Consider the following 13,910-nt stretch of genomic DNA (forward strand, 5'->3'; position numbering starts at 1 on the left):
TATACTTTTTCATCTTAGTTACTTATTGTCCTATTTATTATAAAGGAGATGTACTTATTTATCTCCCTAGACTCCTTTCTTTGATGTACTTGATGAATTCCCCACTATTGCATTTAGAGTACCCCTCTGCGAATGGTGTTACTTTCAGTTTTTCACTTCCCACAATTTCAAATTTCCAAAAACCTGCCATATTTTGGGGACTCTATTCTCCTATATTACTTTACTTTATAAAAATAAATGTGTTTAATTTTGCCAGTAAGTCTAGGTTCAAAATGAGATCAAGGTTAAATTATAAAAAACATAAAACCTCTTTATTTTGAAGGACTATATTTTATACTTATCTGTAAATTATACAGTCCCTAATATTTTGTATACATTAAATACTTCATATTTGCTGCTTCAGTGTTAGTAGGTACACACAATTGAAGAAAATTAGGGCTTCAGAGTAATTCCAAAACTTCTTTATATACTTTGCAATTTGTATTTGTGTTCTAAATTTGGCATTCACAGAGATGGACTTTAAATTCTTTATCTAATCAACTTTTTCTTATTGATTCCCTCATTTAAATAATTCTCTTAATCATCTTCTCTTCCCAATTCCTTATGCCATGATTCAAGCCCTCTGCACCTCTCTTCTAAATTATTCTGCAGTAATCTCCTTCACTGACTCATTTCCCTCCAGCCAATCTCACCTTGGCATCCCTCCCACCACCGTCAATTCTTCACCTATCCACATGACCTTCCACATGGCCCTTCCCAAACCAAATGCTGTTAGATCTCTTTCACGTTTCTCTAAGTTGATCCTTCCCAGTTCCTTTGAGCATTCCTCAGATAAAACTTCACTGAGTGCACCATCTTGACCAACCCTCCTTTGGAAGCAATTAAATATGATGCCCTGACTAAAATATGGCCATTAAAATTAAATACCCTACTTGGAATATGATATGAAAATACAGATGAGAAGTAGGATTTATTTCCCATGCATTTAGAAAGCAACTGGTAATCATGATGAATGAGTCACAGTTTCAGAGCTAGTTTGTGGCTGGGCAAGAAGTAGAATCACTCTCCCTGAATCCCAGTTCAGAGCTCTGTTCTAAACCATATTTTGTCCCAAGGGGATATATACAAAACACATACATACACAAACAAGAATATATCCATAAAAACAGCATTAAAGTTTTATCATAAGAGTGGGCTGTATATATTATGATAATGACTATCCAGTGTTCTTGAAGAATTTTTTTTTGAATATTTGTAGTTAACTAACAAAATATAAAAATTTTCTAACTCATTATTGTGGAAAGCTTTCTAAAAATGTCCGCTAGATTTCCTTTCTTAAACAGAATATACTGAAGACAATCAGCATTAATATCACAAACATTTTAAGTGAGAGATGTATTCAAGACAGAGCCTTAGAGACAGATGAGAACCACTGTGAACAGGGAGGAGTGTAAATCACAGTGAATGGTAATACCTGAACTTACTTTCTTGGGAAAAAAATTCTTTTAGGTACTTATCTTATTCTAAGAAACGTGACCTGAAAGACAGTTCAACAGTCCAAGCGCCATCTCCGAAGTGTTTGTCACTCTTGAGATGAATCACCAGTTCCTTCATTTCATTATATTTTCTTCCTACAAAGCCCCCTGAATCTAAATTCTTCATACCTCTAGTACTTACACCATTGGCAAGGCACTTCTGGTAAAGAAATGTGTTGTGCGAAAACATTTTCATTAAAAGGTATGGCAATGAAAGCCCCCTATACTTGAAAATATTATTTGTGAAGACCGATGAGACTTGCTTCTATTTATACATTTTTGCATTTTTAATAAGAATAAATTGGCCAATAACTTTTTCCAGACTATTTAAATCAATTAGATAAGAAGCAACACAAATTAACTGAAACTGAGACTCCTATATCTTGATTATAAATGCCAAAACAAATGTAATGACAAAAAAAATGGCAAATATCAAAGTCAGTTTTTCCTCTGAAGACAATCTATTAAACGATATTTAATACACACCAACACCATGATTAAGAAAAAACATAAGGCCCAAAAACAATGGTTTTTGAGTTTTACCTCAGAAAATAAAATAAACAATTAAAAAACACTTACCCTTTGCTGTTTGTAGTGCTTAAACATTCTAATGCAATGTTCAATGATAAACAGTAAGTAAATGCCTCCTAGAGCAACAAGTCCTTTCAATACAGCGTCATATTCTTCTAGAAACTTCTTAGATTCGTGTCCATGAGAATGTCCATGCCCATGTGCATGTTGATGACTGTGATCATGTCCACCCTGAGACTGTTAATAAGAATAAGAAAAACTTCTAAACAAGTAATTAAAATGCTATTTTGAGAATATAATCTCCAGAAAAAAAATCCCCTCTTATCTCAATTGAATATAAGTAGTCTTCCATTTAATTTTGCTATCCTCAGTGGCCTGGAAAGTACTACATTCCATGGTAACTCTAAAACAAAGACCAAAAACTCAAATGCCTATCAGGTTTAAGATACATCCTACAGTGAAAGAATCAAACCAGCAGTAAGATAAGAGGTAATGATGGGTCCTTCGTAAACTGAAGTGAACATGTCCCAGATATATGCCTTAATATTCAGTAAAACTAAAACAGACAAATTAATTCACCAGCAGGTGACCATTTGTAACTCCCTGTAATTTAACCTTCTCTTAAGCTGATTATATTTTTTAAATATTTTTCTTTTATAAATTATTTCAAAGAAGTGATGAGATGTTATCTCTGCATATACTGCTGAACATGAGCAAAAGAATACACTTAAACATGTGTTCAATTTTCTACATTTTAAATCTTTATCTTAGAGAATGTAAAAGTTAGAGAACTGGTCTTCAGTATTTTCCCTCCTTGTGACATTTGTTTGTATTCCTTCCCTATTTGCTAGTGGTCAACAGAAGAGGTTTCTAAACCTCTCAAAGAAGATACGACCATTACAAAAGGTAATAGCTTCATTTAATTAACACTTTTTAAGAAAAAAAAAATGAGTTAAATAGCACTTAAACATTGTTCGCACTTCAACTGTTCTAATTTATTAGGCCCAGTTCTGAAACAGACTGTTGCTATGCCTGGTGGCTGGTAGAAAGGGCAGGCAGAGGGTTGAAATAAAGGGAGAAATAAATAAATAATATATAATAAATCAACAACAAAAAATGCATATTCACGGCCTTAACATTAATTTTTTTTTAAAGGCAATGCCATGCATTGTTCTAGACACTAGACCTGGAATTCTCAACCAGGAGTGCAGAAGGCGAGAAGAGGTGCACACAACACACAAATACAATTCTGTCTCCCAAATACTCCTGAAAGGAAGTGATGAGAACATAAAAAAATATTCAAACCTATAATTTTACATTTGGAAAAGAAAAAAGCCCTGTTGTTTTCATAATCTGAAGGAAAGACAGTAATACTGGTTCAAACACTCTTAACTGGTGACAGATTTTAAAAGGTTAATAAGCAAGGTAAAGGTACTAGGAGTGTGGGCTTATGATCATATCATTAGAAGTGTTCCCAAATGAAAGAACACAAGTGGTACACCAGGTGAAAAGATAAATGGCCCCATGGGTAAAGAGCTAAATGCCTAAAATTGTTAACTGAGTATGTCTGCCTATTCCTGCTCAAATAAAGATGCCTGTGGAGCACTGGCTATGTGTACAGTCATTATAAAACCCCTTATACATTTCTTCTAATGGCTTTCTTGATATACCATAAAGATAGAAAGATAAAACACTCATTGATGTCCAAGTATTCACTTTCAGAACTGCTAACAGAGCATTTTTTAAATTTCAGTTTTACTGAGGTGTAACTGACATAAATTGTAAGAGAGTTAAAGTGTACATTGTGGTGATTTGATATGTATACACTGTGACAGGTGAGGATAAAACTGACACTACCAGTTTTTTGTTGCTGTTTTAAAATCTAATGATTCAATTTATTTTAATAATTGCTTAATTTAAAACTGTACAAATGGAAAAAAATACTTCATCCTATAAGCAAATAAAACAACAGAAATACTAGATTAGTATGCTACAGCTTGCAAATGAAGGATCCTTTTAGCTGAAATATTTTTACTTCTTAAAAAGATTTAAAAGGTTTCTTACATGGGGCAGTAGATGAAGAAGGGCATCTCCACTCATTGTTCCTACAGCTAGTGCAACAAGGAATGTGAGAAGAAATTTGAAGCATCCTTGGTTAATGATGGGAACCAAGATCACTCCTAGCAAGGAAAGCAGGCTAATAACAGTGATAGAAATGATACCACAAATCCACGCTGTAGGAAGAAAGTAATGGTCAACATTAGTATGACAATATAAACCAAAAAAGCTCCAAAGAAGAAAAAACATAAGATAAATGAGTCATGGAAGACTGATTACCTAGACTATGCTTTTTAAGAAAACTTTATATTTCGGCACTACTGTGTTTAAAAACAAACAAAACAAACAACTATATAACCAACTTGAATGCTTAAAAAAAGAATTAAACTCAGACCAAGTTATAAATAGTATCTTCAGTGGTCCACCTTATTAGAAACAGGAACTGAAAATGACTTAAGGCTGTGGTTCACTTATATTGCCTAGACTTAAATAAAATTTTACCGATGTCTAAAGGTACAGCCTTAAACTGTTTATTTAGAGACTATAATTATAAAACTCTCCCGTGAGCATTAAAGGAAGCCAAGTATCTAATGCAGCATAATCTATGGAAATCTAATAACAAAGTTTAAGAAACTTAACATATCAGCCCAAAATACAAATATACTCAGATAAGACACAAAAAAAGCTTATTACTGGTAGCTTCACTGTATTTCATTTCTTATTTTTAAAAAGGACAATTCAGTCCCATTTCCCTTGGTATCATCTTTAATCCATACCCAGTTCCAAACTCCCTTTCCTCCACTTCAGCTTTCTGTACAATTTACTACTTTTTTTATTTCACTATATAATTTTAACCAGATCAGAACACAGGAGAAATGCTTTCATAATATGACTTGTGAGAAACAGGTGGAATTCTGTGCACATTTCTTTATCTAGGCTATTCATAAGCAGGTAAGATTATCAGAAATAAATGCCAGTGGTTCAGGGGGTGAGGCATCTTCACTTAAAATGAGAAATTACTTTCTATTGATGGCCTAAAATAAAATGGAAATGTTTTAAGTTTAAAATTTCTGTTTATTTTAATATTTCTCTATAGAAAATTTCACTGAAGAGTGATAATTTTGAAAATGTTTAATCTAAAATGATTATTTTTCTAATCAAATCTAAAAGGACTATAAATCTGCAGAAAGATTTTATGTCAAGTCTTGTGATAAGTGAATAATGGAAAAATGCATTTCTTCATCAAGATAACTTAAAATTTTCAAAGACAAAGAGAAGTAAGGATAGGTAAAAAAATAAAACTAACTGACCTGCTAAATGCTAAACTTTATCAATAAAACTGTTTATTCATTGGACATTTTAGTCACAGTATCCAATAACATTAACACTACAGCTAATTCTTGTTAGCTAAATTAGCTCAGAATGAAACAGTAGGTCATCTATTACTAATGGAAGCTCTGTGGTTTATACTATATGTAACAGATAATTACTATGATAGAAACACTGGGAATCTAAAGGGCCAAAAACACTGAAATACAGCCAGAGATTGAATACAGTGCCTTCAATCCTTTTTAAGGATTTGGGGGCAATAAAGGAACAGGAACTCAACTCCCAAAGAACCAAGGTCAGGGAAAGATTCATTATAAAGCCAACATCTTGGTTAGTGGACCCAAAGAATAAGAAGATTCCCCGAACTATGGATGGGACTACAGGCACAGGGAACTGAGGTAAAAAAACCCTGTTGTATAAAGAAAAATATAAGGTCAAATAAGGTTTAAAGACTGACTTAATAATGATGACCAGGTTACTTTGTGTGCGCCTCATATACAGACTGGAACAATAAAATCAGTGAGTGGGAGAGCCTGAGGGAATAGGTTGGAAAAAAGTGGCCATAGGTATACATGAAGGCAGAGAACCAATAAAGCTACTGGCCAACTAAACCAAAAAAGGTTTGTCAAAACTACTGCAGCTCTCTAGCTCCAATCATACTAGTGGGGAAAAAAATTAAAAAGGGAGTGACAAAAGGTACTGACAATAACTAAATGGGAAACACCAAGGCTAATAATGAAAACATCAACCTAAAGATAAAATGTCTCATATATTAACATATAACTCTCCCTTCTCAAATATATTTTTCCTTAGTTTGGCAATAATCCAACCTAGAAGCAATATATCTCAAAAAAAACCAATCCAAAAGCAACCTCAATCAAGAACTTAAAGAAAAACAGCACAAAGATACTGAAAACCCAGCAATTCATATTCCAAGATACTCTGAAGTAGAAAAAAATAACTGTATATACACACTAATGTAAATATGTATGGATGAGGATTGACAAAACTACAGACAAGACCTCAAATACACTGGATAAAATAAACAAATTTAATTAACTCTTCATAATTATTAGAAATTTTTATTAATCAGAATTGTTTTCAGCAAAAATGCACTGGAATTGTTCACCCAAATTACCCAATAAAAGTATTTATTTTATTTCTATGTCCCAATGTCCAAGAAAATTCATATAACCAGATTAAGCTGCTAAATTAAAATCTGTATTAGCCAAAATCTAGTTGGGTAAATCTTGTTAACTTCATTTATTCTTTTTCCTAGGGTTACATTATATTCTACACTGGGGAATATATATGCATTCACTTCCGGATATTCCTATTAAGACATTTGCAATAAATATTAAATTTCTAAATCTTAATATAAGGGAACACTATTAATTTGATGCAGGAGACATGTGAGATGATTAACAAATTATACAATACAATTTAGCAAAGTAATAAAATATTAGCATTACAAGCATATTTTTAAATTTGTGCTTATTAGATTATGAAATTTAAGACCCTACTATACCAACATATATTCTTATAAGCATATTTACCAAGTCTAATCATTAAAGAGTTGAGAGAAAATGTGATTCTGTTCCCTAATCATACAAATTATATCTAAAAATGAACATTATTCTAAGCAAGTATTTCCTTTATAAAATTCTCATCGTATAAACTTCTGGCTCAGGGTATCTTGAATGTGAAGAAAAGTCCAAGAGTCTATGAAGCCGTAAATATTTTGCAGTGTTCTACGATGATTTACAATCTCAAATGACTTCTGGTCAATTAGTCAAAACTCAAGTTACCAAATGACAAATCAACCAAAATCGAATTCAGTGAAAATCAATTTGCCAATATGCTGACAGATGAGCTAAATACAGTATAACTGAAGAACAAGCATTGGCAGATTGAACAAATTAAATCAGCCAAGTGCTTACACATGTAGCTGAGGGAGGGTCTGTGTGAAAGGGTGTATGAGTTCAGGGTATATGTCACATATTACACTCTCCCAGGTACAATTTCTCATGAATCAGTGCTGGTAATTGTATCTCCTTCTCATCCTCCTGAGAAAGCAAATCTGTAAACTAAAAGAAATGTCTGAAAGAGAGAAGCCCACTTTATGATTAGAAAATCGCTAGTACTTGTGATATCTGACATCTGAAACTCAGAGAATACAAGAAAACATCATAATCCCACAAAGGCAAAAGCCTTACATGAATCAACCCAAGGTCATAGTACTGGCCAACTTCAAGGGCACCATTCTCATTGTATTTTTGGGTGACTGTCATTTACTTAGAATATAATGTGAATTATGCCATGTGGAGTTGTTCAATGAAGTGATATTACATTGAGCTTGGACAGCTGCCCCTCCAAAATGAGTTAATATATACATAATACACACTCACACTCACATTTTAAAAAAATACTTAATAGAAATGTTTTTTCTTTATTGGTTATACAATAAAATGATTGTTAAGAAACTGGTTATTTCAAAAACATATAATAGATTTACAAAAACCAAAAAAAAAAAAAGAACATAAGTATAATACAAAAGAAAATAATCACATCACAAAAGGAAAAACAAAAAGACAATGAAAGGGACAAAAATATAAAATCAACAGGAAAACAAGGCTTAAAATGGCAATAAATACATCTCTATCGATAATTATCTTAAATGTCAATGGACTAAATGCTCCAATCAAAAAACACAGAGCGGCAGAATGGATAAAAAAACAAGAACCTACAATATACTGCCTACAAGAGACCCACTTTAGTGCAAAGGACACACACAGATTGAAAGTGAGGGAATGGAAAAAGATATTTCATGCAAATGGAAATGACAAGAAAGCAGGGGTCACAATAGTTGTATCAGACAAAATAGACTTTAAAACAAAGACCATAAAGAAAGATAGAGGAGGACACTATATAATGATAATACAAGAAGAGGATCAATACAAGAAAAGGATTTTACACTCGTCAACATATATGCACCTAATATAGGAGCACCCACATAAATAAAACAAATACTAACAGACATAAAGGGAGAAACTGACAGGAATACAATAATAGTAGGATACTTTAAAACCCCACTCACGGGCTTCCCTGGTGGCGCAGTGGTTAAGAATCCGCCTGCCAATGCAGGGGACACGGGTTCAAGCCCTGGTGCGGGAAGATCCCACATGCCGCGGAGCAACTAAGCCCATGCGCCACAACTACTGAGACTGCGCTCTAGAGCCCACGAGCCACAACTACTGAGCCCGTGTGCCACAACTACTGAAGCTCGTGTGCCTAGAGCCCGTGCTCCACAACGAGAGAAGCCACCGCAATGAGAAGCCCGCGCACCGCAACGAAGAGTAGCCCCCTCTCGCCGCAACTAGAGAAAGCCCGCGCGCAGCAACGGAGACCCAATACAGCCAAAAATAAATAAATAAAATAAATAAATTTAAAAAAAAATAAAAATAAAAATAAAAAAAAATAAAACCCCACTCACATCAATAGACAGATCTTCCAGACAGAGAATCAATAAGGCAACACAAATACTAAATGATACGACAGAGCAGTTAGACTTGATGTTTTCAGGACATTACATCCAAAAAACCCAGAATACACATTCTTTTCACGTGCACATGGCACATTCTCTAGGACTGACCACATACTAGGGCACAAAACAAGCCTCAACAAATTTAAGAGTATAGAAATTATCCCAAGCATCTTTTCTGACCACAATGGCATGAAACCAGAAATTAACCACAGAAAAAGAAATGAGAAAAAAACGATTACATGGAGACTAAACGACATGCTACTAAAAAACCAATGGGTTAATGATGAAATCAAAGAGAAAATTTTAAAATACCCTGAGATAAATGACAATGAAAACATCACCATACAAAATCTATGGAATGCAGCAAAAGAGGGATATTAATAGCAATACAGGCCTTCCTCAAGAAAACTCTCAAATAAACAACCTACCCTACCACTTAAAAGAATTAGAAAAAGAAGAACAAACAAAACCTAAAGTCAGCAGAAGGAAAGAAATAATAAAGATCAAAGAGAAAATAAATAAAATAGAGATTAAAAAAACAAGAGAAAAAGTCAATAAAACCAAGGGCTGGTTCTTTGAAAGGATAAACAAGATGGACAAACCACTGGCCAGGCTCACCAAGAAGAAAGAGAACTCAAACAAAATAAGAAATGAAAAAGGAAACATAACAACTGATACTGCAGAAATACAAAAAAACTGTAAGGGAATACTATGAACAATTACATGACAACAACTTCGACAACCCAGAAGAAACGGACAAGTTTCTAGAAAAATACCGCCCACCAAAATTGAATCAAGAAGAAACAGATAATTTGAACAGACTGATCACTAGAACTGAAATAGAATCTGTAATTTAAAAACTCCCACAAACAAAAGTCCAGGACCAGACGGCTTCACAGGCGAATTCTACCAAACATACAAATAAGGACTTATACCTATCTTTCTCAAACTCTTCCAAAAAGTTGAAGAGGAGAGAACACTCCCAGGGACATTCTATGAAAAGAGTTTTCCCATTCTTCCAACTAGAGGAAATATATATAATATGCTTGCTACCTTCAAAAGATTTTTCAAATTGATTTTAGAAAATAAATTCTAGAACTAAAAAGGATCCTATAACCTCCAGTAACATTTTTTATACATAAAATATAGAGAGCACAATTGAGACTATTATATTGATAGTTTAATTACTCCTCTGTGAATACGCTGCCTTGATTGACAAAGTTGGAAATTATAAAAAATATTTTCAAAGAGGCCAATTATTCTGCCCCTTTAAAAAAGAATTTTTAAAATTCCTTGCTTACTTGTAGCTATTTGAACTGGCAACATACTAGCTATTGTCATATTGTATAGGTAGAAAGAACTTTAATAATCTACAGTAGCATTTCTCAAACTGCTCATCTAATTCTATGAGATAGGTGGCATTCTAAGGGGAGTGAGGAGAGAATTTTAATAATCAAAAAGACTTGGTAATGCTGGATTAAACAAGTTCCCTCAGAGCCTCTAACAATTTAATGAGCAATGTGAATTTCTGCAAGGGGGAAATAATATGCAGTATTTTTCTAACTTACTTGATCATGGAACCTATTAATATAGCACAATGAGCCAGTATCCTGAAGAACACAATTTAGCAGACCCCAATGTGTCCAATGTCCTTTTACTTTAGAGATTTGTATTTGTATATTGAGGCAAAGAGATGTTAAATGCTAAACATTACCACTTCACACCTACTAGGATGGCTTTGAAAAAAAAGAAAAAAAGAAAAACACATGTTGGCAAAGATATGGAGAAACTGGAACGTCTTACATTGCTAGTGGGAACATAAAATAGTGCAGCCACTGTAGAAAAGATCTGGTAGTTCCTCAAAAAGCTAAACAGAATCACCATATGACCCAGGAGCTCCACTCCTAGGTCTATACCCCAAAGAACTGAAAGCAGAAACTCAGATACCTGTATGCCTTGTTCATTACAGCATTATTCACAATAGCCAAGCGTCCATCAATGAATGAATGGTTTAAGGAAATGTGGTATATACATGCAATGGACTAGTATTCAGCCACAAAAAGGAACGAAGTTCTGACACATGCTACAACATAGGTGAACCTTAAAAACATTATGCTGAGTATTTCAAAATAAAGCAGAGACAGAAAAGACAAACGTATGATTCCACTTATATGAACTATCTAGAATAGTCAAATTCATAGAGACAAAAAGATTAGAGGTTACCAGGGGCTGGGGGTAGGGGGGAAATGAGCTATTGCTTAATGGTTACACAGTTTCTATCTGGGGTGGTGGTTTAAAAAAGTTTTACAAGTAGTGTGATGGTTGCACAACATTGTGAATGTAATAAATGCCACTAATTTGTACACTTCAATGGTTAAGACAGCAAACTTTATGTTATATATGTATTACCATAATAAAAAATAAACAGCTAGCTAAAATGGCAAAGTCAAAACTAAACCCAAAGTCCTTCCTGAATCCACTGTTTTCTCCAGTAACTCACAGTATTTTCAGAGAATTCTTGGCCAAGTGATTTATTTATCACTTATGTATTTACCCCCAGGGAGATGGCTTCACATAAAAGAGGATTTACAAGAAAAATAAGTATAATTAAACATAAAAATAAGAAGAAATACCATTTCAGATAAATCAGAAATTTTCTAGATATTTTGTATAGATTACAACTATTCCATCACAACTGTTTCATTAGCAAAACAGCCCTATTATTCCATAAGTGTATGTTATTACAGATACATGTTTTCTTATACTGACTTCTTATTAATTTTTAACAGTAATTTTAGCTTTCTAGCACTAAAAATTTAAGGAGTAGTCATTCTCCTAACTTAAATCTTCTTCAAGGAAAATTACAGTTTCTTTGAACTATGAGAAGTAAAGTTGTTTTGAATTTATTGTACTTGAAATACCTTCCCATGCTATTTAAGTATGTACTTATTTTTAGAATTAATAACATACACATTTAAAGCTCACATAAACTCTATCACAATTTCCTAGGTGTAGAAAAAAGGCAACTCAGGTAATAAAATTTTTCTGATTTTCAACCAAACTATTGTGTTTTTTCAATCACAATTTGGTATAAAGCCATAAAAAAAGCAAAATAACAACAGTAAACAACGAACAATAAAAGGAATCTCATAAAACTTATACCAACCTAACACTATGCAAACTATTAAGTACAACTAGCAAATGTTTTATTTGTACCCAAGATACCATATGCAATAAAAAATGCTAAATGTCTGAAACAAGCTTCACTTATTCTGCAAATTAGGTCTCTTAAAACGTTAAAGGTCTTCAAGTTTAGTTATTCACCAACTCCCTTTCTCATTATCTAGAGAGAAAATGCATTCTTTTAAAAAGAAGCGCTCATCTGTGGAAACTTTCTAATTAACTTGGTTCAAAGCATGTGCAAGATGGCAGTTTTCTACACTGTTTCAGCATTTTAATTGGCAGAAAATGCTGAGCGGCCTATTCACAGCTCCCCTTGATAATTAAGCTAGGGTCAACTCTATGACTAAATGAGACAATCTTGTGAAACAAACGATTCCTACCATACACAGTATATAGCATATTTGGTTTACAGCAGTCTCTGAATAGTTAATGAGGTAGTAGCTGTGTCACTATGGGAGATTTATACAGAACAAGTTAACCTTGTTTAATGGTGCAGCAGTCATTGAAAATAATTACTAGCAGAGCATTCTCTCTAACAATTATTAACATCTATCAGGACATAATTAATCCAAGCTTCATTTCTGAGAATGTTAATAACCACCTGCAAACAACTAATCAATATTCACTATTAGTAAAGTATTTGTTTTCAAAGCAAGTACAATTTCCTCTAAGGCTTTTCATATTTAATAAACTGTAATTTTCAACATTACTATAGTCAAGCATCTGTCAACAGCCTTGTTAAAATATATAGATTATGTCAATATTACAACACAGACAACTCTAAGTCATAACCCACAGCTGATGAGAAAACAAAGAAAGAGAGTTTTTTTAAGAAACCATAAAAACAGAAAAGGCTATTAGTTTTAACTCCAGATGCCACAATCTTGTCCATCTCCATTTTTCCCCGTAAAGAACAAATGTATTTTATTTTGAATTAAGTTAAATAATCTTAGACCTAGCTTCCCCTTTTATTCCTGTCAGTGAGAATTTATAAGCACCTGAGAGAGACTGTGGCTCTCAAGGTGTTTACTCATCTACAAAGATCAATGAGCATGAAGCCAGAAAGAGGACATATTTTGTCTATCCGAAGATCATTATTCAAGTCTAGCATGTGAAATCACTTTTCTCTGCCCTTCCAGATCTTAACAGACTGAACCCAGCTTGTCTACTAGAAGACTATTCTCGGGTTTTTTGGTTTTTTTTTTTAATGACTAATCTACACTTATAGTAATACTTATATCAATATTTACCTCTACCAGTTTCCTGTCTATGTCTGCATTATCTGTCAAATCACTAACACTCTCCTTATCTCCCTGTCATTTACATTTTAGCAAAGCACACTTAAGAACCTTTTCAGCAGGAAGCAGTAGAGCACAGCATAGGAGAAGAACATAGTGGTTACATTACAGGTTTTAGATGAAGAATACTCTAGTTCCTATCACAGCTCTGCTGCCTGGCAGCTATGTGACCTTGGGCATGTTACTTAACTTCTCAAACCCTCCTTTCCTCAGCAAAGAGAAGTAAATAAAAGTGCCTATCTCGTGGGTGTAACAAATTAAATAACTCTTGTAAAAGTGTTTAGGGCTTCCCTGGTGGCGCAGTGGTTGGGAGTCTGCCTGCCAATGCAGGGGACACGGGTTCGGCCCCTGGTCTGGGAAGATCCCGCGTGCCGCGGAGCGGCTGGGCCCGTGAGCCACAGTTGCTGAGCCTGCGCGTCTGGAGCCTGTGCT

The 13,910-nt window shown here is 33.9% G+C and overlaps 1 protein-coding gene across 5 annotated transcripts in view; it reads right to left on the bottom strand.

Moving 5' to 3' along the window:
- SLC39A10 (solute carrier family 39 member 10) overlaps positions 1 to 13,910 on the bottom strand; it is a 99,037-nt gene that overhangs the window by 21,490 nt on the left and 63,637 nt on the right. For all 5 annotated transcript variants that reach the window (XM_068544755.1, XM_068544752.1, XM_068544751.1 and 2 more), the window contains exons 4-5: positions 4,131 to 4,300; positions 2,115 to 2,303 (exon numbers count right to left, since the gene is read on the bottom strand). In XM_068544755.1, the coding sequence (XP_068400856.1) occupies positions 2,115 to 2,303; positions 4,131 to 4,300 (359 nt within the window). The remainder of the gene's footprint in view (positions 1 to 2,114; positions 2,304 to 4,130; positions 4,301 to 13,910) is intronic.

Source organism: Eschrichtius robustus, chromosome 5, assembly GCF_028021215.1.
Source record: "Eschrichtius robustus isolate mEscRob2 chromosome 5, mEscRob2.pri, whole genome shotgun sequence".
Taxonomy (NCBI): Eukaryota; Metazoa; Chordata; class Mammalia; order Artiodactyla; family Eschrichtiidae; genus Eschrichtius; species Eschrichtius robustus.